At 44.6% G+C, this 24,457-nt stretch overlaps 3 protein-coding genes across 3 annotated transcripts; 1 reads left to right on the top strand and 2 right to left on the bottom strand.

Annotated features, from left to right (window-relative positions):
* Positions 1–5,808: 5,808 nt before the first annotated feature.
* Positions 5,809–7,320, top strand: LOC6740355 (putative odorant receptor 19b). Its single transcript, XM_002077186.3, has 3 exons — positions 5,809–6,571; positions 6,788–7,148; positions 7,202–7,320. The coding sequence occupies exons 1-3, from the start codon at positions 5,835–5,837 to the stop codon at positions 7,265–7,267; spliced, it is 1,164 nt and encodes a 387-aa protein (XP_002077222.1). The 5' UTR covers positions 5,809–5,834; the 3' UTR covers positions 7,268–7,320.
* A 6,800-nt stretch (positions 7,321–14,120) lies between these two features.
* LOC27206596 lies at positions 14,121–15,162 on the bottom strand. Its single transcript, XM_016181156.3, has one exon. The coding sequence runs from the start codon at positions 15,057–15,059 to the stop codon at positions 14,697–14,699; it is 363 nt and encodes a 120-aa protein (XP_016040114.1). The 5' UTR covers positions 15,060–15,162; the 3' UTR covers positions 14,121–14,696.
* Positions 15,163–17,193: 2,031 nt separating this feature from the next.
* LOC6740250 (centrosomal and chromosomal factor) lies at positions 17,194–22,494 on the bottom strand. The gene is made up of 5 exons (XM_039297880.2): positions 22,113–22,494; positions 20,940–21,144; positions 20,217–20,374; positions 19,185–20,112; positions 17,194–18,657 (listed from the first exon to the last, which is right to left on the bottom strand). Exons 1-5 carry the CDS (start codon positions 22,134–22,136, stop codon positions 17,738–17,740), a joined length of 2,235 nt encoding a protein of 744 aa, XP_039153814.1. The 5' UTR covers positions 22,137–22,494; the 3' UTR covers positions 17,194–17,737.
* Between the last annotated feature and the right edge of the window lie 1,963 nt (positions 22,495–24,457).

Below are 24,457 nucleotides of genomic sequence, written 5' to 3'. Positions count from 1 at the left end.
GAAAATATTGCCATATTTACATCATTTGAGCAATTTGACTAATCTCGAAACTTGTCTCTCAGTTAAAAGACGGATGGTTATTTTTTTATCAGACATGATTATTTTGTATCTTTTTTTATAAGTTCAGAAGCGGTCTCTTCTCCATAATAAGAAGCGCCAGGATAACAAACCAAACCAATTTGGATGTAATAAAAAAAATGCAAAACATAAAATATGCTAATTAACGAACCATTTCAGGAATGCTCATAATATTTATTTATGCGCTAACACTAAGACCATTCGATAACATAGTGTGACCATAATACATTGGTATTTTGGGAAAAATTCAAAATGGCTTGCACTATGCATAACTTGTATCAGGACTGGTCATCCACGGAGGTGTGCAACTCCAGCAATTGCCGTGCTTGCGAATCTAAGCTCCTCACTTGGCCTCGCCTTCACCACATGAAGGATCACAGCCTGGAGAAACGTTTGATTCTGACTCACATCATGCCGTAGAACCCTCAGCATTGCAATAAAACATCTGCTGCTCTTCTTGCCCAGAATCTTGGTAATGATGTTGTGCACTAGCCACTGCCACCGTATTAGTGAGGAACCGTCCAGGAATCTTCGATCCATGCCGTGCTCTGTTCGATTGTGGATCTCAACTGCACCTTATAACATAGCCATTCGCAAATCAGCTTCATCTTAAGATGGCGGGAGCTTTGAGACATATGGTTCGTCAGTAGATACATTACTCCAATAGCCTCCAATATTATTGAAAGTCAGTCGTGCTTAAGCATTGACACTTGCAGCTGGAACATAACCCAAAACCTTAAGCTCGCGCACCCAGAGTTTCGTCATTGCCCGCACACTAAAGGATCAGGAAAGTCTAGCATTCTAGCAGCCTAGCTCGTGTGCCTCGCTTGCACCCTTTGTTGACTCAGATGGCCTTCATCGAGTTTTTGGTCAACTGGAGATGTGATCGTTGGATTCAGTGACCGAAACCCAATCATCGTCCAAAAGATCATAAAGTAGCAGGATCGACGAAGCGAGAATGAGCTGCGTTTGCAGCTCATTAATAATTCTGTTGAAAATCGTCTTTTCGTATAATAATAAAAATAAAAAGGCATATTAGCTCAACATCATTATTGAATAATGTTTTATAAAAACTAGCCAAGAAATGTTTTTTTTTATTTATGAAATTATATGTAACTCATGTGCGCCTGAAATGTATTATTGTAGAATGGTTATACTTTAGAGTACTATATATTGCAGCACTCTTGAGGATCATAGAATAGTTCTGGCGGCTCTGCTTCCCAATCATCCTCAGTCTCGATCAGAAACTGGAAAGCTATCCAGCAACTTGTGGGGAATAAAATGAGAAAAAAAATCAAAAATTGTTCCAAAGTGTGGGCGTGACCATAATCTCGAAGCGACTATGGTGGTTTGTCACAAATAAGAAACTGCTTAATAGTCAAAAACTCGCTTTCAAGAAGGGGATATCTGTTATGGATTGTCTACTGTATGTAGACGCTCTCATTAACAAAGTCCTTTCCCTTTCCTTACTTTGCAAAAGCCTTTGAGAAAGTGGATATATATCTCAAATATATATCTCAAATATATATCTCGGATATATATCTCAAATTTCATGACCATATCCGAAAGCATTGCAAATCCTGTGATATACCAAGAATAGATCTCTGAAAAAGTATAAAACTACGTCCAGGACACACTAGATTAACCCATGAGCACCGATTCTTCTAGCCAATGCCGTTTCTGCAATATTGACACCATGACAATGCCCCACATCCCAGACGATTGCATCGCCCTCTAATCACATAGATTCCAGCAACTCGAATTCCTAATTTACAGACAACTTTAAAACCCCCACACCTGAAAGTCTCCAACATATACTTAAATTTCTGAAAAAAGCCAACATAATCCATCTGCTGTAAACACTCTTTCGTAATACAAATAGCACACTGTTTTGCAAATAAATTTGTAACCCAATAATCAAGTAAATACTAAAGAAGTCCGGCTAAATGCCCCAGTAGCTATAGCCGATATAAGTATACCTCAGCTTACATACATGCATATATATGTGCCTTTCCGATGAGTTTGCGAGCTCCCAGAATCCAGTACTGCTGACGGAGATTGGCGTTGCATCAACTCCAGTGTGAAGATGGGAGACATGAAAGTGTAGAAGACGTAGTCCACCTAGTAACGAATCCTCGGGTATCCGAATAGGATGCTTGGCATTAAAGTTAAGCGTAGATTGGTCGATTCTCCCATCGATTCGCATTATTCCAAAATCAACCTGGAAGGGAGAGAACCGGATTAGATGCGATTTAGGGTTAAGATGGCGTCGATTCTTTAGCTGGGAATATTCTATGGCAAAGAATTTCTTTTACACATGTCGAATGAGTCGGCGTTGTGCGGCCAGCAGCTCTTCAGAAGTGAGGAATGGTGAAGAATTCCTTTGGTGCAATCGAAGAGTGAATGAAGCGATAACAATAGCTAGATATCCTTATAAGACGCGTCCGGGTTGAGTATTTGTGTACGAGTAACTCGTTGATACTTTCGCCAGGAAAGTTATGTAGAGTTGTGGGCTTTACTGTTCGATCCTACGTGTTGACATCGAAACTTGGAGATACGTTGGCCACTCGGTGTACCCAGCCAAGACGGACCTTTCCACCACAGTCGCTGCTCCAGAAGCTTTGGCGGATGAAGTCCTCGAGAAGCACAATCAGCAAGATTGTCTTCCGTGCGAACATGGTTCCAGTAGTTGCGGGGAAAGTCGCTCAGCATCTCAGCCGTTCGGTTGCAGACGTAGGTGTTCCAACGTCGTGGGGGAGCTGAAAGCTAGTGTTGCACAATTTCTGAATCTGTCCAGTAGCTGAAAAGAGGAATTGTTAGTGAATTTGTAACAAGAGTAAGCAATCAAAAGAGAGAAGTAAGGCAGCATTTAGCTCCAAACGTGGAATCGATACGGGCTTGATCGGGACCACCAGAGTTTTGGCGGCAACAAGGGTGACTCGAAAACTGCATCCAACTGGAACTCAATGTAGACAGACAGTCCCCATATTCGTGTGTGGATGCGTCGGTGAATCCGTGCAGCTAATCGTCTCGAAATGGTGACGCAATATACCGTGGGACTTGGCATTGCGTAATCAAATCCAAGCAAATCCTCCACCAAGGCTCTCCAGTAGAGTTTCTGTAAATGGGTCGTCCCATTCCACGACACTTGTCCAGCATTCTTGGTAGGTGAGCTTAAGCAGAACTGTGACTGGTGCTACCACTCTAAGCGGATCATAAATTCTTAATAATTGCGACAAGAGTTCACTTTTCGTCAGTGAAATGATCGCATCGAAGTCCTTTAGACTGATATACAGAACGTCTTTTCCTGGATTCCATGGGATACCAAGAATTTTGACTGATGAATCCACGGCTGATTTGTTGAGGAGCTGGATAGGCTCAACACATCTATCTTCTTCAGGCAATGATTTCAGAAGACCCCAAAGATTGGATCAATTTGCGTAATTTGAATTTACCTTTGTCCAAGAGTACAATAAGCTCGTCCTTTACAATCATAAGGTCATCGGCTGCTACTGGATACCCTTGGCGGTGATCGTCGGCGAGTTGCTTTAGAACTCGAACAGCCAGAAAAGTGGACGGTGCCAAACCGTAGGTCACCGTAAGTAGGCGAAAGTGAATCAGAGGTTCATTCTCAATCTTGCGCCAAACAATGCGCTGAAAATTGGTTTTCGGCTTGAAGAATTGAATTCCGCGAAACATCTTCTCGATGTAGACAAACGTTAAGAACGGCGTTGAGTATGAAGTCTGTTATTGAGCGATACTCCAGAGCTGTCTTTTCCAGATCCATCAAAAACAACAATGGTAGTCACGCTGTCCAGTTTCATAACAGCGTTTTTGCGGCAAATAGAAGCAAATATCTGGGGACTCTTCAGCCAGAGGCGATCTTAGTTGCTCCATATGTCCACGTTGCACTTTGTCGTCTAGGAAAGCTTCGTACTGCTGCTTCAATTCTGGAGACCGACGAAAATAGCGTTCCAGCGAGAACAGGCGATTGATGGCCTGTGGCAAGGTCGATTCAATAGGCGGTGACGTCTCATAGAAAGGGTACTCGACGACATAAACCCCTTCCCTGATCCGATCCAACGATGACATCGACTGCTCCTGGTGGACAGAACGTTGGGTCTGCCAAAGGAAGCTCGCAGATTTGCTTCCACGTAGAAGATTAGGTGTCTATAACTTGGGATGGGAGTGAGGACATCAGCGAGTTGAGTATAAAGGAGACCAATTCAAGAGATTGGCCCGAATGACGAGAGCGCAGCTTGATATGTGCGCGTCCTCGGTCAACACTCACGCTATCGGCGGCGACAGCGAGAATTCGACGCACGCCTATTCGCTGATGCCAAGGTTATTGTAGATCCAGTGTCCAAGAGCAGCCTGCAGGTTGAAGTATTGCCCCAGGCGTCGATGACGTCAGCAAGGATGGTTGGCAACAGAGTCTGAGAACCTGCCGCCGGAATATTCTTCAGAGTATTGTGGGTAAAGTTGTTTTCTGCGGTAGGCTCGCTCCCCACATGACGACGTTCACGAGCCAGCGTTTGATTGTGGCCAATTGCAGATCTCGCGTGAGACTGATGGTCGATCACGGCTTTCAAGACTCGCTGTGTCAAAGTAGTTTCCATGAACCAAAGTATGATGCTTGCGGCGGCAGATCCGACGAGTATGCCGCGAGGTACAGTTGCCCACCATATGAGCTGGAAAGCTTCCCGAAAGAATTCCCGACGAGATGCAATGTCGAGTGCGATGAACTGAGGACACTTAAATAGTTGGTGATTCTGCTGGCACGATGTGCTCTTCCCGTCGAGGCTCTTCCCGTCGGGGATGTGTGTCGTCTGCGTGGTGCGTTGTAGCTGCGCATCCAGCTTGGATTCGTCGCGCTAAGTTAATAAGTCTTTAACGTATCGCAGCGTGATGTGAGAAATTTCCGAAGTCGGTGGATGGTCACACCTTTTTCCTCAGATTCTGTGCATTTAGCCCAATCTTGGCGGGTATCGCTATCCGATTTTGTAAGCAATAAGAATAAGCTCCTCACATTTGAAGCGGCGGACAAAGATAAAGGACGCCTTGTTCGCGAGCATAGAGGATGTCTCGTTCCCAAACAGTGCAACACATGTGCAGCTCACAGAATTGACAATGCTTACTACAAAGAGAATAATGCAAGTAAGTATATGTATATATTCTTGATCAGGATCAATAGCCGGTTCGATCTGGCCCTGTCCGTCTGCCCGTATAAACGTCTCGATCTCAGGAGCGATTTTTATCGCGGTTGAGATTAATCAATCAGATTCTAGTTTGTTTACCCATATTGCCACGCCCACTTCAACGGCCACAAACAGCCCGAAACTGCCACGCTCACACTTTTGAAAAATAATTTGATATTATTTCATATTTTTGTTAGTTTTTTAAATTTTTATCTAATTGCCAAAAAAAAAAAAAAATTGCTACGCCCACAAACCGACCAACCTTTCACGCCGTTGGACACAACGCTTTAGATTAAACAATTTAATTTAAATTTAAACAAAAGTGTAATATAAAAAACCATTCCATTTTCGTTTTCCAGGAAGTTAAGTGGCGCTAATGATGATAAGGCGGCGATTGATTTGCGAAAAATGATTGTCATTGTAATTGCTGGTAGGTTCAAAATCGAACTTTTTCGGTCTAATTTGCAGCAATTTGCATAATTTGCGGCATAGGTGGCTGATTGGATTATTATAAAAAGGGCGGAACACGGAGGAGCTGCTTTAAAGAAGCGGACATCCATGGACATGGCGAAGGTGGATTCAACGAGGGCTCTGGTTAACCACTGGCGCATCTTCAGGATTATCGGAGTGCATCCGCCGGGCAAGAGGACCGTCTGGGGTCGCCACTACACGGCGTACTCCATGGTGTGGAACGTAACCTTCCACATCTGCATCTGGCTTTCCTTTTCGGTCAACCTCCTGCAGTCCAACTCGCTGGAGACCTTCTGCGAGAGCCTCTGCGTGGCCATGCCGCACACGCTCTACATGCTGAAGCTGATCAATGTCGGCCGGATGCGCGGCGAGCTGATCCGCAGCCACCGGGTGCTCCGTCACTTGGACAGGCGGCTGGGCTGCGCCGACGAACGCCGTATCATTGTGGCCGGCATCGAGCAGGCCGAGTTCATATTCCGCACCATTTTGCGCGGCATTGTGTGCACCGTCACTGTTGGCATCGTTTACATGGCCGTGGCCAGCGAGCCCACGCTGATGTACCCCACCTGGATTCCCTGGAACTGGAGGGACAGCTCCTCCTCCTACCTGTCCACCGCCATGCTGCACACGACCGCCATCATGGCGAATGCGACTGCTGTCCTCAATCTGTGCACCTATCCGGGCACCTACCTCATCCTGGTCAGTGCCCACACCAAGGCGCTCGCCCTGCGGGTCTCCAAACTGGGATATGGCCCTCCACTCCCGGCGGTTCGGATGCAGGCCATTCTGGTTGGGTACATCCACGACCACCAGATCATTTTGCGGTGAGTGTGGGGAAATCTCATCTCCCAATGCAAGAACTTTTAAAGCATTTCCGAGCTTTGACCTTAACACCATTTATCGGAAAGACTGCACGATGTACCCAATTTTCCGATATCTCCAGCAAAAGGCTGGAGGAATATGTGTACACACACATTTTGGGGTGCCACACACATCTTCATTGTCATTGAAGATTATTATACCTTTTTCCTCAAGTGCAGCCTCTTCAAGTCACTGGAGAGATCCCTTTCGATGACCTGCTTTCTGCAGTTCTTCTGCACGGCGTGTGCGCAGTGCACAATCTGCTACTTTCTACTCTTCGGGAACGTCGGGATCATGAGGTTCATGAACATGTTGTTCCTGCTGGTGGCCCTCACCACGGAGACGCTCCTTCTCTGCTACACGGCGGAGCTACTTTGCAAGGAGGGGGAGAGCCTCCTGACCGCTGTCTACAGCTGCAACTGGCTGTCCCAGTCGGTGCACTTTCGGAGACTCCTGCTCCTGATGCTCGCACGCTGCCAGAATCCACTGATCCTGGTCGCCGGCGTTATTGTGCCCATCAGCATGAAGACCTTCATGGTGGTAAGTGCTGTACAAAGCCAACAGTTACCCCCCTTATCAGCGATTTATTGCAGGTGATTAAGGGAGCGTACACCATGCTCACTCTGCTGAATGAAATTCGAAAATCGTCCCTTGAATAGAACTGAACTCGAGGCAATATAGTAATTATAATATATTATTATAATTATATATAATATTAGGCTTAGGGTTCTGCTCTGCAAATAAGTCGCTTATTAACACTGGCTTTCGTAACATTTGCATGCGCGCATTGATGGAGAATCTTGTTCGCTAGCATAAAAAAACAACAATCGTTACTACATAAAAAACAACCGCATTTTCATTGCTCGAAAATAGCAAATAAGCATTTTTATTATTATTTTATTTATGCGACAATACATTGGTATTTTGGTATAATTTGGTAATAGGTTAACAATTCTCGCATATACTACGTGGCCAACGATTGTTGCTTTTGGTATAGTACACTTTGGACTATACGTATGAGGTGAAATAAGAACAGCACTTCACATTCCTTCTCCTTCTGGGCAATCAGCCTGTCGATGTCCTGTATTTCCTCTTCGATGCGATGGATCTCCTTGCTGTAGGATTGCCGTGAAGGATTGTAAGTAGGCGGATTCATCGTACTCGCTACACTCGGCTGCTCAGGATCCTCCATCACCAAGAAGTCGTTGCCTCCAGTTGGGCCTGCATCCGCGTTCAACTTTTCTGAAAAATTTTCTGAAAAATAAGTTATTTTAATTCTATTGTAGAATTGGAATGGGAATTATTCTACGTATTCTATTGTCTTATTGTCGATAATATAGTGTGCCCATTAGTATTTTGGAAATAGGCTAACATAAGTCTCATATGTTACATGTCCCGCAAATGTAGCCTTATCGCCTCCTTGACGCAGCGAAGAATGAGTAGTCTATTGCATACTCTCTCCGTCTGTTAAATTAGTCTGTCCATGTCCTTTATAGCCTCATCGACGCTTTGGCGCTCCTTTCTCAATGATTCTATTTCAGTTCCCGCCGACTCCTACTGAATAGTTGTGATGCCTCACTGCTTTGACATCATTGTAATGGGGTTCGCAAATAAGAATCATATATACACTATTTAACTTCATTTATTTCTTCATATACAAAAATCACGTCTGATCGCTATGACCGCAAAATTACAAGAGTAGGAAAGAAAGAATACAGTTGAGTTCAATTAGCATCGATACATAAAATGTTAATCCGCTGTTATGACAGCTGAGGCACCGGGTGACTCCGCTCATAATCCGTACATGCCGCCCGCCAATGCGTCGTCCAGCATGAAGGCTCCTTGTTATTCGTGATCCGTGTGTTGATCATAATTATGTTGAAATCGGAAGTGGACAAAGCTTTGTGATTGACCTCTTTTGAATGCCAGATTTCGTCTTTAATGTAACCACTCTGACTAGCGAGTCCGATCCAGGGTGCAGTTCGACGACTCGGCCTATAGTCCATTTAGCTGGTGGTAGATTATCATCCTTTATAATGACTAAGTCGTTGATGCTAAGATTATCTTTGATTTGGCACCACTTTGGCCGAGTTTGCAAGTGTGATAACCAATCACGAGACCATTGGGACCAGAATTGTCGCGTCATGTGTTGTTGTGCGAGAAATAGTTCACGCAAAGGCTTATTATTCGGCCGACCTTGTGGCGGTGCCAGTAGTGCGTCACCAATTAAGAAATGTGCTGGAGTTAGTACTTCTAAATCGTCAGGGTCGGCGGTTAGCGGGCAAAGTGGACGTGAGTTCAAACATGCTTCAATCCTGATCAAAACTGTAGTAAGCTCCTCATACGTCTGCTTGTGGCTGCCGACGATCCGTTTAAGATGATGCTTCATTGCTTTCACGTTTGCCTCCCAGATGCCACCAAAATTGGGAGAATATGGAGGTGTGAAATGCCACCTTGTCCCATGTTGACATGTCGATTCGTTTAGGGCTGCCTTGCAAGTGATGGGCTGGTTAAGCGATGTACTCGCGCCAACAAAATTTGTGCCGTTATCACTATACATATGTTGAACTTGTCCTCGACGTCCTGTGAATCGCGTAAATGCTTGCAGGAAGTGCTCTGTTGAAAGTCCAGTGACGGCTTCCAAGTGGACTGCCTTGGTTGCTAAGCATATAAAAATGGCTACATAGCCTTTGTAGGTAGTAGATCCTCGTACACGCGCGGCTTGAAGTTCAATCGCACCGGTGTAGTCAACTCCTGTTGTAATGAACGGACGAGTTGGGGGGTTGACTCGATGTAATGGCAAGTCACCCATCAATTGCTTCGCTACGACTGGAGCTACCTTAAAACATGTGACGCATTTCCGGATGATTCGCCTGACTGCTTGTCTGCCTCTGGGAATCCAGAATTTGTATCGTATGTGAGCCAGTGTTAATTGAGCGCCGCCATGTAGAGTGAGCTGATGAGAGTGTTGAATTACCAAATCTGTAAATAGGTGACAATGAGGTAATATAATTGGATGTTTTCGAGAAAAAGAGAGATTTGAATGCTTGAGACGGCCACGAATCCTCAAGATATTGTTGTCAAGAAACGGTGTAAGATTTGAAAGTGTGCTACGGGGTGGTAACGGCTTGTTCCTTTTAAGCGCTTGGATGTCGGCGTGAAATGTATCGGATTGTGCAAGGCGAGCTATGCAGCACAGGGCCTCATCCAGTTCGTCAGGAGAGAGTGATCCGTGACTTCGTTGTGCTCGAGCATGAGCATTGTGGCAGAATCGTAACATGTATGCCGTGACACGTAGCAGTTTTGTATACGACGAGAATCGGTCAATAATAGAATCCTTTGTGTCTGACAAGGTAGTGAAGGCTCTAATTTTTATGGATTTGGCCTCCAGATCCCGTTCTTCTGGATTGAGCAATTGTGATTGCGTGTTTGGCCAAATATTGTGTGGTTTGCATAGCCAGGATGGGCCATGCCACCAAATATCAGGTATTTGGCTCGGTGGTAAGCCTCTGGTTGCGCAATCTGCTGGGTTTTCCGATGTGTCTATGTGGTGCCACTGAGCCGCTGAGGTGTGGTCGAGAATGTAAGACACTCGGTTGGCTACAAACGTTTTCCACCTAGTAATGTCTCCTTTAATCCAGTGCAGAACAATGGTAGCATCGGTCCAGTAAAAGGTAGATATGTGTGCATTGGTCCATCGGTTATTCTCCAGCACCCATTTAGTGAGTTTGGTAGCTAATACTGCACCGCATAGTTCAGTGCGCGGTATTGTTAACGGCTTGGTTGGCGAAATTTTTGATTTTGCGACGATGAGAGTTGTATAGAAAGTCCCATCAGACTGTTGGGTGCGTGCATACACTGCTGCTGCGTAAGCACTGGAGGATCCATCGCAAAAGGTGTGCAGTTGTATCTCACTACTAAATAGTGGCGTAAATTTGACGCTGCGTGGTATTTTGATCGTGTTAACCTTCATTAGTTGCTGTCGAAATTGTTGCCATTTGACGGCAATGGTGTTGGGAACTGGCTCATCCCAATCCAGTGATGTACTCGATCCGTCCTCGCGATATTGCTTCGCTAGTGTAATTTCTTTCAATATAATCTTTGCTGAAATTACAACTGGAGCGATTAATCCAAGAGGATCAAATAAACGTGCTATGGTCGATAGGATTTCTCGTTTTGTTATACCGGCTGGAGTATTTGCTAGTAATTTATAAGTGAAGCAATCTTGCTTGGGCAACCAGTACATACCCAGTGTTTTGATGGTGTCCGCATTGTCCCAACTGAGGGATGTCTGCTGGCATCGATGCTCGAGAAGTATCGTTGCCATCAGATCCTGTTCATTACTAGCCCATTTTCGTAGCTCCATGCCAGAGGATTTTAAAGCTAGCATAGTTTGCAAACTTTTCCGTATTGCTGCCTCTTGTGAATGATCGCCTGAGAGAATGTCGTCGACATATATCTCATTTTTGAGAACGTTGGATGCCATAGGATATTTTGTCTGTGTGTCTTCAGCTATTTGATGGATGACTCTTATAGCTGTATAAGGTGCAGACGCTGTTCCAAACGTGACGGTAGTTAAGCAATGTTGTTTGATGACTCCATCCGCCGCCCGCCATAAAATCCTCTGGTACTGCGTGTCATCAGGGTGGACATTGATACAGCGATACATTCGTTGTATATCGGCAGTGAAAACAAACTGATATTGTCTCCAATTTAAGAGAACGGCTGGCAGATCATTTTGCAGCGTGGGACCTACACATAGTACATCGTTTAACGATCTGCCATTTGAGGTCCGGGCCGATGCGTCAAAAACGATACGTTGTTTTGTGGTGAGGCTTTCTTCTTTGAAAACTGCATGATGTGGTAGCGCGCATGATGCAACATGCCGACCGTAGGAATCCGTGGTTATGGTTGAGTTTTCGCTCGTCTCTGCCAACGTGATTTGACCTAGTTGAAAATATTCTTCAATTCCTTTGCAGTATCTGATCCATTTGTCTGGGTCCCTTTGAAGGCGCCTTTCGAGTTGAAGATATCTGTTCAGGGCGATCTGATGAGATTTTCCGAGCGTCATACTGGGGTCAAAGTTCCTCTTGAATGGCAAACGGACTTGATAACTGCCGTCTGGTTGACGTTGATGGGTCTGCTTAAAGAAAGACTCGCACCATTGATCTTCTTTGGAGAGCTTTGGGCGTTCTGGAACTGATTCTACCTCGCAAAATACCTTAAGCAGCTCTTCGGAGTTTATTATGGCATGATTACATCGAATGTGGCGTGTAATATGCGTGTTGCCAACATTGCCTAACAGAACCCATCCGAGTTGAGTATTCTGCGCTATGGGTTCGTTTGGCAAGCCAATCTTAGTTCCAGGTAACAAGAGTTGTGCCATAAGGTCGGCTCCAAAAATTATATCGATTCGCTTGGATCTATAATAATAGGGATCTGCGAGCATGAGACCATGGATATGACTCCAGTTTCCTGCTGGAAAACTTTGACTTGGCATGTGTGATGTCAACGTGTTCAAAACATAAGCATCGTCGACCTTTAACGAGAAATTTGGGTTAGTTGCTGTTTGCACCGAACAACTTACGATGAATTTGCAGCGTCGTCCTGAATCTTGACCGACTCCGGTGATTGAAGTGCGAGTTGTGCTTCGGGAGAGCTGGAGAGACTGTACAGCATGCTCCGAAATGATAGTTGCTTCCGATCCTTGGTCAAGAAGCGCGTTTACCGTGGCCTGGCATCCTGTCTGTGTGTTACTGAGTACAACCCGAGCTGTTGCTAGTAGTACCTTTCGATGAGTCATAGATGAAGTTGTAGTTGACATGCACTGTAGAGTCGGCTTGGCATCTGAACTGGCTGCTGAACTTTGGCATGATGTCGAGGAGGGTATCAGCGTTGGCTGTGTTGCTGGAAAATGTAACATCGTGTGATGACGTTGACCACAATGAAGACAATTCTTGTTGCTGGGGCAGCTTGCTTGTGTGTGCGATTTTCCCAGGCAATTTAAACACAATTTTGCCTTGCTGGCCACTTCCTTCCGTTGGTAGCAATCCATTGAAAGAAATTGCGGACATCTTCGAAGTATGTGTAAGTTGCCACAATGATAGCAAGCGGACGCGGAAGCACCCGACCTGGTGTGGGCGCTGTGCACACGCACGCGTTTAGTACCGTCTGAAGTTTCATTTGACTGTTTCATGCCGCTGCACGCGTTACGGCTTTCAATAGCGTCTAACGTAACAAGTCGATCATTGAGGAACTGTTGCAGATCTTTGTATGAAGGAACGTCAATCTTGCTGCCCAGATGATGCTCCCAAGCTGTGTGAGTGTCTTTGGGTAGTTTGGTTGTTAGATAATGAGTCAGCCAAAAATCTCCTCCCTGTAGTGGCGCCTTGACGGTATTGCAAGCGGCAATGCAGACGTTGACTGTACTAACCATAGACCGTATGTCAGCAGATTTTTCTTTCGAAAGATTCGGTAAGTTGTAGAGCATGTTCATGTGGCTGGCGAACACAATGCGTGGGTTGTTATACCGTTGTAGAAGTGTGGTCCAAGCGACTTCATAGTTTGCTTCAGTTAAAGCGATTTGGCGAATGTCGTTGTCCAGGCCTACTGGTAATGCTTCCTTTAAAAAATGGAACCTTTGAATCTTATCCAGACGCTCATTATTGTGAATTAATCGTAAAAATGCATCATGAAAACTTGGCCAGTCCGCGCAGTTGCCAGAGAATTTCGGAACTGGTAATTTTGGCAGTGGTATCCGTACTTCCTCTACATGTGTTGTTATTGTAGAGTTAGTTGATTCGTTGTGCGCCACTGTAACTGGATAAATTCGTTTCTTTTCTTCTGCCACAAAACAGTAAACTTCCATGCCCAGGTCTTCGAATTGGCTGATTGTATTTTGTTGCTTATACACACTTTCTTCGTAGTCTGCCATGCATATAAGTGTGTGATGCGCCTGATGAAATTCTTTGTTAAACTCGTCGATTTGATTCAAACGTTTTTCGAAATATATTTCCGTTTTCCGCGCACTCGAGTCTTTTTTCACATTACTGAACAAGCGCTTCAAAGACTCAATGCGGTCAGTTTGAACTCGCACCAGTTGATCAAATTTCGACATTGTTTATACTGACTTTGCTCCACTGTATGTAATATGCACAAATGCTCGTATGTTATCGGTGTTCTTCTTTGACGTCTTGTTTTTGAGTTGGCAGAGATTCCGGCAAATCTAACGGAATCGAAGGGCAACGGGACTTAGCTCTGTCGTGATGAGAGCGAGCGCGAATGTTTGCGTATACTGCTCTGTCGTGATGAGAGCGAGCGCGATAGAAAACGTAGGCACGGTGATTTATCTGGATGAAGCCGACCACGAAGATAAAATTGCCAAACAGCTTTTAGCAATTATTAATTATGATTCTTATGAGCAAGGTTCCCCTCATGGGCCACCAATGAATAGTTGTGATGCCTCACTGCTTTGACATCATTGTAATGGGGTTCGCAAATAAGAATCATATATACACTATTTAACTTCATTTATTTCTTCATATACAAAAATCACGTCTGATCGCTATGACCGCAAAATTACAAGAGTAGGAAAGAAAGAATACAGTTGAGTTCAATTAGCATCGATACATAAAATGTTAATCCGCTGTTATGACAGCTGAGGCACCGGGTGACTCCGCTCATAATCCGTACACCTACTTTTTCCGTTACACGGGAATTTGGTTCCTTGTAAATCCTGTCGATGTCATCGATGTATTCAGGATCATGATGGATATTAAAGACGACGGTTGTCGAGAGACATGTCTCTGAGGACTCCGAACCCTCCGTCTGGGTGGTGAAATCAAAAATCAGTGTATCCCTTTACTCGGGTATGAAAATAAAATAGCCCAGCAGAGTAATCTACCATGCCAGATGATCTGATGTTATACCCGCCCCGAATTTGGAAGTAACAAGAAAATGCAAATGATAAAATTTGCTAATTAAAGCTCCAATTCAGATTAGATGGTCATAATATATTTATGCGTCAACACTAAGACCATTCGATAATTCATAGTTATTTTGGGAGTAGGTTAACAGAAATCGCATATACTACTTCTTCTGCAAATTTAGATTTTTTTCTATTTCAACTCCGATTATATTCAGGAGACGATTGAATAACTGCCTATTACATTCGTCCTCATTCAGGGCAATCATCTCTTCCAGGTGTTTTATGTCCTCATCGATGCGCCCGCTCACTGTTCTAAAGTATTCTTCCTCGGCCTCTGCGGACTGCGATCCCTCCTTCTGGGTGGTTGATTCCTCATGGGTGGCCGATTCCTCCTGGGTGGGCGATTCCTTCTGGGTGGTCGATTCCTTCTGGGTGGGCGACTCACTCGGCTGATCAGGATCGTCCTCCAACAAGAAGTCCTTGTTTCCAGTTTGGGTTGCATCCTCTTTCAATTTCTCTGCCATTTTTTAATTCCGTTGAGCACTGAAGCTTGTTTCTCAGTCAAGTAGTGAAAGAAAGTGAACTCAGTCAATTCATTGACAGCGAAACGTAATCACAAGTGAAAGCAATTTGCCCGCCAACTTGATCGAAAATTAATGTGGATTTTGAATGGCTCCTTTGAAATTAAGAATGCTTAAATATACAAAGTGTGGAAAATATTGCCATATTTATATCATTTGAGCAATGTGATCAATCTCAAAACTTGTCTCTCAGTTAAAAGACTGATTGTTTATTCTATATTAGACAAACATGATTTGATTATTTTTTATATTTCATAGGTTCAGAACCGGTCTCTTCTCCATAATAAAAAGCGCCAGGATAACAAACCAAACCAATTTGGATGTAACAAAAAAAGGCAAAACAGAGAATATGCTAATTAACGAACCATTTCGATCAAAGACACTAGAATAGCAGGATGTCAGTAACGCCATACGATATTTTTGTTCAAGATCCAGAGAGCGGAGAGCTTTACAGCCAGCAGCTCTCTTCTACGCATACAGTGAAAGCCGACAACTGTATGTGTGCTCACGTATGCTCATGCTTTGTAAATTTGACACAATATAAAAGTTCTTAGACTTTAAATGTATATTATTTTTGATCAATTGGCACCATGTAAAATGTTCTCGTTTTGCATTGCCTTAACGTTATAATATAGCATAGAAATACTAATAGCCGAATCTATTTTATAATATCAGAAACAAATTTTTAAAAATTACTTTATAATAGAACAATTGTCATTAGAGTAAGAAAGTCGTAAGAGTAGAAATAAGTTATTCTAATTCTATTCTAGAATTCAGCGAAGAAAGAGTAGTCTATTGCATACTCTCTCCGTCTGTTAAATTAGTCTGTCCATATCCTTTACAGCCTCATCGACGCTTTGGCGCTTCTTTCTCAAAGATTCTGTCGGTTCCCCCCGACTCCCACCTTTTCCGTTATACGGGAATTTGGTTCCTTGAAAATCCTGTCGATGTCATCGATGTATTCAAGATCAGGATGGATGTTGAAGACGACCTCTTGTCGAGAGACATGTCTCTGAGGACTGCGAACCCTCCGTCTAGGTGGTGAAATCAAAAATCAGTGTATCCCTTTATTCTACTGGTATGAAAATAAAACAGTACTGCAAAGTCATCGTTGTTGTTTGGCAAATCGATAGAAATTAACAAGACTAATAAAAAATTAGAGAAAATATCAAAACATTTTTCAAAAGTGTGGGCTTGGCAGATTTTTGGCAAATCGAAATTTAAAAGACTAATAAAAATATGAAAAGTATTAAGGAAAGTGTAATATCTCACCCCATTTCATTCAGCGAAGCTTTTTATCTATCGCTCCTGCGCGATTATTGCATTTCAGGTGCGGGATTTTCACCTGTCTGTGGCTCTTAATTATTGCTGCATAATGCAGGCGGTTATTATTAAATGAATTGATCGGAAATTGAAGTAACACAAACTCCTCTGACAGCTGCACCACACGAACGCTGACCAGCTGACCAGACGCGGATTCCGTAATAGACATTTTAATTGAAGCCTCCCCAAGGTGGGCGTGGCACTCCTACCGATTAACTTATCATATTTGCAAAAATGACCATTTGCCCAGCTTAACGTGGCTTCATTCTTTCGAACCCTCGATTGCAATTCCACTCTGCTCTTTGCACTGTGAGCCTGGTCAAGCGGGATGATAGTCTTTTTGAAAAAATAAAACACAATTTAGGAAAGGTCATTTGGAATTTAATTTAATTTAAATTAGTTCTTATGAACATTCTGTTTGTTTTATTCCCATTTTGACAGCGAGCAACACCTTTTTGGCCCACTGTGCATGGCTAAAGTCCACATAAGTCAATTAATGGATATGCGATTAATGATTTAACCAATGCGCGGTTCCAGCGACAATTTCCATCTGATTCATTTTCGTAGTCATTGCGCTGAATGTGTACTTAAATATTGAATTACCAACATAATTATGTAACACATCAGTGGCAATTTAAACGGTTCGACAACAGGCTTGACATAAGAATAGCGATTATAGTCTCACGGATATAACAAATAAAAAAATCGCATTTAACGGATTTTACTTACTCCTTTACCAAATGAAACGAAGCGCTTCCAGTTTATAGAATGAGTTTAATTGTGAGTATAATTGTTAATATTAACATACAAATAACGAGTTCTTAGGCTAAAACAGCGGAGACGTACGTATATGTAGGCTTAGGCAAATATTTATTTGGCGAGTCTATTGGAAAATTTCTTAAATATTTACACAAAAACCGAACGAGCGCAAAAACCGTCGAGTACGGGCGAACTCATTAAAAGTTGGAAAAGCAAACGCCAAGGCACCGCATTTGCATAACAACAGGGAGGAGCTTGGGCTCCAAAGGGGGTTTTTGAAATCGAGTAAAATACGTAATTAGCGTACAGCGTACCGAAAACAGGAGCAGCAAGAGCGTATAACAAATGGGAAATCCGAACACAGGTCGCCGGGCGGAGTGGAAGGTCCTGGCTGCTCCAGTTGCCGGGTCCTGAAACCGAGCTTAAAGCTTAGCTCCATCCTCGCCGATGGCGATGGGTGATGGGTGATGGGTGGTGATGTTGCTCCTGGTGGCGATTGTGTTGCCGCTGCTGCCGCTGTCATTGTTGCTTTGATCGCCTTAGGGATATTTCACAATATTGTTGCTGTCACCTGGCAACTGTCCCCCACTTGTTGCGGTCGACTGTTGCTTTGGTCCTGCTGCTCTGGGCCCAGCTGCGGATGCTGCTGCTGCTGATGCTACTGCTGATGTGGCCGATGCTGTTGCACCCAATGCTGTTGCTGCGCCCGGATGGTACAAATGCGTGCCATAATGCACGGCGCCCGGATGGCTGAAGTATGGTATAATGGCCGGCGAGGCCGCGGTCATGAGGGGCGATGGCGTGGGTCCGGCCAAAAGGGAGCCGGAGCTCGAACCGGAACCGGAAACGGGTACCTGCGACTTGGGACCTTGCACTTCGTCGCCGGCCGCATAGGACGACACATACTGCTGCGGGGCATGGCCATAGAGCGGCTGCAGCATAGGCGCCGGCTGGTAGTGGTGGTAGTGATGGATCGGCGGCCCATTTGCCGCCGACAATCTGACCACGTGAATGGGACCCGCTGCCGCTCCCGCTCCCGCTCCCGCTCCTATTCCCGTTCCTGGCCCCGCTCCCGCTGACTCGTGGGCCAGGCTGTAAACGGCCTTGGGGTTACCATTGCTAAAACGTGGCAATATGGCAAATTGATGCTGCTGCTGATGCTGCTGCTCGGCGGGTGCCTGCACGTAAATGGGATTGTAGTGCACCAGGGGCAAGTGTTGCTGTCGTGTCGCTATTGCTGCTGCTGCTGCTGCAGCCTGTGGTGTTCCTGTTGCCGCCGCTGTTGCTGCTGCAGCTGATGTTGCTGCGGTGCTCGTTGTTGATGTTGTCAATGCTGTCGGAGATGTCGGCGCTGCAGGCGTGTATTTGTGTTGCTGCTGCGACTGATGCGCCTGTTTCAGGGGCTGTTGCTGGTGCGGCTTCTGGTACTGCTGGTGGTGTTGCTGCTGCAGCGGATACGCTGAAAGGCGCAATGAAACAAGGGGATTACTCGCATCAGATTTCACGGCTCAATTCCTCTCCCAGAGCACTTTGCCAGCCTCTAATTACCCAGACCACCGATTTTGCTGGGGCTTTATCCGAGGAGTCAAACGTGTTAGCCCTTAGAATCGAGGGCATAGCCTGCCCAAAACGAACCTGCCCAAATGCATTTGCACAAACTGCGCTCTTTACAGACAGTAGAAGCTATATAATTTCGGACTTTAATATTTAATCTGTCTTTTGTATTGAATTTGAATTGCTGGAGCATAAGGTTCCTAGGTTTCGCCCGTTAGTAGCGAATTTAAAAAATAGGAAGTGCCTCGACTTTCGGATACTCTTTGCTCATACAAGCGGAAAAGCGACAGTTTTTTTGGCTTGTCCAGGAAAATACATTAGTGAGAATAGCTTTAATGCACTTTAATGCAGATAGAGAAATGGGTATTCGATATTCGAGCGCTGTCTTTTGCTTTACTTGACGTAGTAATGCTGTTTAAAATGCTGGCTTACCATAAAGTGGGGCTGGTTGCTCGGCGTAGATGGTGGATTGCTGAGGCTGCGGTGGTTGCAGGAATATCCGCTGCAGCTGCAGTTGGATCTGCGGCTGGTGGTGGTGCGCCTGTGCCTGCGGCTGGTAGATCAATTGGGCGGGCTGGTAGCTGGGTGGTGCCGGTGGTGCAGGTGGGGCTGCCACTTTGGCGTAAACAGCCTGTTGTTGTTGCTGCTGCTGCTGCTGGAGCTGGTGGTGCTGCTGCAGCTGCTGGGCGGCGGCCATCAGCAGGCTGGTGGGTATTTGCAAGTACGGCTGGTGGATCAGCGGTGCACCGGGTCCCGCCAGTGGTGCACTGGCTGCATCCGACTGGTAGTAGGGCTTGTACTGACCCTGATGGTCGCGGGCCAGCGGACCCAGCAGCTGCACCAACGGATGCCTACCGTTTGCCGGGCTTGCTGACGGTGGTGCCGTGCTGGTGGTGCTAGTGCTAGTGCTGGTGCTGGTGCTGCTACTACTACTACTACTGGTGGGCGGCGGACCCAAGATCAACTGATGCTGCTGCTGCTGCTGTTGGAGCTGTTGCTGCTGCTGCTGCAACTGCCGCATGTAGGATAGAGGTATGGCGATTATGTACTGGATGCGCTGCTGCAACTTTTGCTGCGGCTGCTGCAGGTACTTCGCCTGCTGGCTTAGGTGGTGCTGTGGGAGGTGCTGCTGCTGCTGCTGCTGCTGCAGCTGGTGGTGGGTCAGTGGTGCGGTGGCCCTCGCCTCCGGCTCAAGTTCGCCGTAATTGAAAATCGGCTGCTGATGCTGATGCGGATGCGAATGCGAATGCGAATGCTGATGTGGCTTAAACGCGACTTGTCGCTGATAGGATTCCACTTGCGGCGGCACTGCAAAGCTGAAGCGGTGGTGCTGCGGTGGCGCCTTCTGCCCGTAGAATGCCTGCGGAGTGGGAGGGGCAAAGAGCGTGAGTGGGCGGCACTTGGGCGATGCAAACAGAGATTGCGGCGCCGTAATTAAATGCACTCGCTGTGGTTGCTGCCTACCTGTGGCTGTGGTGCCGCTGGTGCCGCCTCCGCCGCCGTGTAGCGCAGCGTGGTGGGTCCGAAGATGGGCGTGGGCGTCTCCGCCTCAAAGTGGCTGCCGGCTGGGTAATACGGTCGGAACGGCGGGTCTTTGCTCGATAGGCTCAAGTACGGACCACCTGCAGGGGTAAATTTGCGGTCAGTCACTGTAAATACTGCAAATCACCTTGTGGCGCTAACTGCAGTTGGTTGGACAATTAAATTGTTACTGCCACGGAGAGAGCGCCATGTGTGGCGTAATAACTCGTGCACGTGGAGATAATGTATCTCAGAAATGATAGACTTGCATTCGAGTTCATGCATCTCGGATGGACACACATTCTCTAGTCATATAACTTTAAATTTAAGCTTAACAATATTTGATATTTCATAGATACTTTTAACCCTGAAATTGTATCCATTCATTTAGTGGATATCTGTTAGCTGGAACTATGACTAAGAAGTCTATATTGTAATCGTCTGATAATCGATTTTTAAGGAACTTCCATCGGGACAAAAACTACTTTTCCATCCTGCTGCATTGTTATGAACAGAACCTGGCTTAGACCCGTCTTATTTCCTGTGAAATCAAATTAGTTTCCAGCCATAAACCTCGAGAACATTCACTACAGACCCCCTAAAGACTGCAGCCAATTGAAATAGCCATTAAATAATGATGCACAAGGAAAGGGAACCGCCGCCCACCTGTCTGATCCGATGAGTCGTGCTTCTCCGTCCTGCTCTTGGAGTCCTCCGCGATGGTGGGGGTCAGCTTGGTGCTGGTGGTGGATGTGGGTATGGGGATGGGGATGGCCTCGACCTTGTCCGCGGCCTTGCTGGAAATGGCCTCGATGTCCTCGGCGCTGCAGGAAGTGGCCAAGAGGCAACAGATGGCGATGGCGGCCAGTACCTGGAACAGGGAACATCGAACATTGGGGCGTGAGCGTGAGAGGATTCGTTTGCGAATCGAAATGCAATCAACTTAAATCGGAATCAACGCAATAAGTTGGCATTGGATGGCCCAGCGTCCATTTGCTGCATTAAATGTCGGAAAAAGGCGTTCGATTAAAAATCTTTGCACTGCCATTCATAATAATAATTTAATTAAAATGATTTATATGCAATTATGAAATTTTATTCACCGAAGTGCAATTGTTTTCCGCTCTTGTCGCACATTATTATTTTTGTTTTTCCACTGCACACGCGATTAATAACTAATACTCGTAATTAAGCCGAGTGTGTACAATGAACCTGGCATAAAGGTAATTATTAATAAGCTGCATGGCAGCAAATACCATTCCATGTATTTGCTCTTTGTATTCACATATGTACATACATATGTATATAGTACATATGGTATATAGTGCACATGAGGTAAATCCGATCTGATCTTTTGAGATGAGAAATGACTTGGCCACGTTTATTGTGGTTAGTTGACTGCTTTTGGTGGATGGATGATGGTTTCATCCATAATGGCGTAATTATTCAATGGCGACTCGTTTTTTCAATTCAATACAATACAATCTTATTTGCTATAATTTACAAATATTTCTAAAAAGATTTTGTGGAGTTTCATATGATTGTAAGACTCATGACTATGGAAGGGAACTTCAAAGGATGGGTGCTTGAAATTATTCAATATCATGTATCATGCTCTGCGTTGAAACATTTAATGAATTATTAAGTTGTGCTATCGCGACTCGCATTACATTCGTAAGAATTATCTCCCTTCGATTATCCGAATGCACAGGATGGCAAGCAATCGAGCGGAAATAATCAAAATAGGCGCTGATTTATATCATTATCAATATTTGATGGGCAACTTTCAGTGGGTTCGATTTCAATTATATGGGCTTAATCCTATTTTGCATTATTTACCCGTTTGAGCGGCATTATTCCCATGGCTGCTGCTTTATTTATTCAAACCAACATAAATATATACATACATGTATATGGGCGAATGTATATATTTAATTTATTTTGTGTGTTCACTTATTTTTTCCGCTTTAATTTGGTTTCCTTCTGTCACTCAATTAAAATTCGATTCGCGTGGCGGCAAACCAAAACAAAAAATGAAAAAAAAAACTAAACCAAACAAATTTATAAACACTTTTCACGGCTATTTGCTCAATGCAGACGTTTGCTCTTGCTGCGGTTAAGTAAACGCGCCGAAATCGCTAGCGATTTTACTGCGGCGGCTTAAATCGCTAGCTCGCGTGTTGGCCAACAAAGTGAGAGTGAAATTGGTTCGCCAGACTTGCGTCGTTTTATAGCCAGCGCTTGGCATTGCCGCCTTGCATCTTGCAGCTGCAAACTGGCCACCAGCCACCAGCCACCAGCAACATGCAGCATGCAGCGCGCAGCGCGAGTTACCATGCCCAGCATTAACCCCCCTCAACAACCACCTCCGCCTATGAAGCCCGCCCGGTAGGCGACATCAGCAAAGTGCCAACGCTGTATATATATATATTGATCACGAGCTACCATGCCAGCATAGCCTCGTCCCCCGCTACCTGAAACTCTGTTGCAGCCGATGATGAAATCGGCATGAACACACACATATTCACACATACTGCGTGGTGGCGACGCTCTCGACGTTGAAATTAACATGAACCTACACACACACATACACACTGCGTAATCGCGACGTCCTCGTCTAGACTCGCTACCTAGAACTAACGGGATCAAAAGCACTGCTGCTTGCCCGTGCGTATACATTAAGAATAAAGCTTTCATCATTCTTGATCTTGACACCAAACCGAGCAGTTGATTTATTTAAAGTGGCAAATATATATATATCATAAGTACACAATAAAGTCATTATTGACTCCCATCACATCAGCCTGGGCAGCAACTAACTAAGAGTAGAGAAAGGAGGACCCCCGATCCAACGGAGGCACCCGTAACTGGCGCAGCCGGACTAGAACTAAAAGGATTAACAACGCCTTTCACGTTCTTCGTTCCACTTCTGTAAACGGGTAAGTAAGTGAACAAGTGGCAGAAAAAAAAAAACACAAGTTTGAGGAGCCAAGTGTAAATATATGGTTCTCAAAAAAAGAGAAGAAAAGGAAAAAACTTCACACAAACAAGTTCAACAGTGACATACAGTATAATTACAAACTATTGTGACCTAATATGTGCACATCAATCGCTGAAAGGGCACAGGGATCACACATAAAAAAAATGTCTTTACATTCAAAGTGACCGAATATGTGCACATCAATCGCTGAAAGGGCACCGGGATCACTTATGACATACATAAAAAGTTAACATCATTCAGTGCTATGGCCAAATATGTGTACATCAATCGCTGATGAGACACCGGGACCATACATAAATAAGCAAAACAAATAAATCTAGTTCAATGTTGTGGCCGAATATGTGTACATCAATCGCTGAAAAGGCACCGGGACCACAACATTGAAAGAAATTAAACAATAAATCAGTAATAAAATCACTATGTGTGTCAGGTTGAACCTTTCCTTAAAAGCCATATACTTGTTCGCGAATGTTCCCAATTGAGAAACATTTGTCAAATTACAAATACACTCAACTTACTACTTCGGATTGTGTTACTGCCATGTGTTCATTTACTTATACAAACTGAATATAAATTTTTTTATACTTACTAATGTACATAATATATTACAGTCAAACATTGGAGCCAACACTTACTTAGAAAGAAACAAACGGATTCATATTATAAATACACACTACATTTTAAGATTATCTATATATAAGATTACAATTACTTAATTACACCTTATTATTTAAGCTAAAACATTATTACACTAAACATATACACATATACACATAAACATAGGTACACGTATACAAAAGTATATAAGCACAATAACACATATACCATATTTTTAAGTACAACACACAGACTACACAAATCAAAAACACCTACATGCCACAGAGAATTCCGTTTAATACCCAAAGTAAAAGAAGACTTGGACTTAGAAGTGGAGGCAGCCTTCCTCAAATTAGGGAACAAGTAGAACAATCCACCAACAGCAACAACATGGACTCGGGAAACGCACCAGCCCCTTTAAGTCCGACTACTTCCGCTACTTCCACAGTTATTAACACCAACCTTAACCCAACCGACATTTTGGCTTTTATCGAACAACTCCCCACTTTTGAAGGTCATCCTAGCAATCTCGACAAGTTCATAACTAGCGCTGAGGAACTGCTGTTCCTCATTAGATCAGTAGACA

This window comes from Drosophila simulans, chromosome X (genome assembly GCF_016746395.2).
Source record: "Drosophila simulans strain w501 chromosome X, Prin_Dsim_3.1, whole genome shotgun sequence".
Classification (NCBI taxonomy): Eukaryota; Metazoa; Arthropoda; class Insecta; order Diptera; family Drosophilidae; genus Drosophila; species Drosophila simulans.
Note: the sequence above shows the minus strand (reverse complement) of the source record. Positions and strands in the feature narration are given on the sequence as shown.

Excerpts from the sequence above, each read along its gene's own strand:
- LOC6740355 (XM_002077186.3), top strand. The coding sequence starts at position 5,835 with ATGGACATGGCGAAGGTGGATTCAACGAGGGCTCTGGTTAACCACTGG. Across the intron at positions 6,572-6,787 it reads GACCACCAGATCATTTTGCG|CCTCTTCAAGTCACTGGAGA; the intron begins GTGAGTGTGGGG and ends CCTCAAGTGCAG. Across the intron at positions 7,149-7,201 it reads GCATGAAGACCTTCATGGTG|GTGATTAAGGGAGCGTACAC; the intron begins GTAAGTGCTGTA and ends GATTTATTGCAG.
- LOC27206596 (XM_016181156.3), bottom strand. The coding sequence starts at position 15,059 with ATGGCAGAGAAATTGAAAGAGGATGCAACCCAAACTGGAAACAAGGAC.
- LOC6740250 (XM_039297880.2), bottom strand. The coding sequence starts at position 22,136 with ATGGGAATAATGCCGCTCAAACGG. Across the intron at positions 21,145-22,112 it reads GAATAATGCCGCTCAAACGG|GTACTGGCCGCCATCGCCAT; the intron begins GTAAATAATGCA and ends TCCCTGTTCCAG. Across the intron at positions 18,658-19,184 it reads GCAACCAGCCCCACTTTATG|CGTATCCGCTGCAGCAGCAA; the intron begins GTAAGCCAGCAT and ends TGCGCCTTTCAG.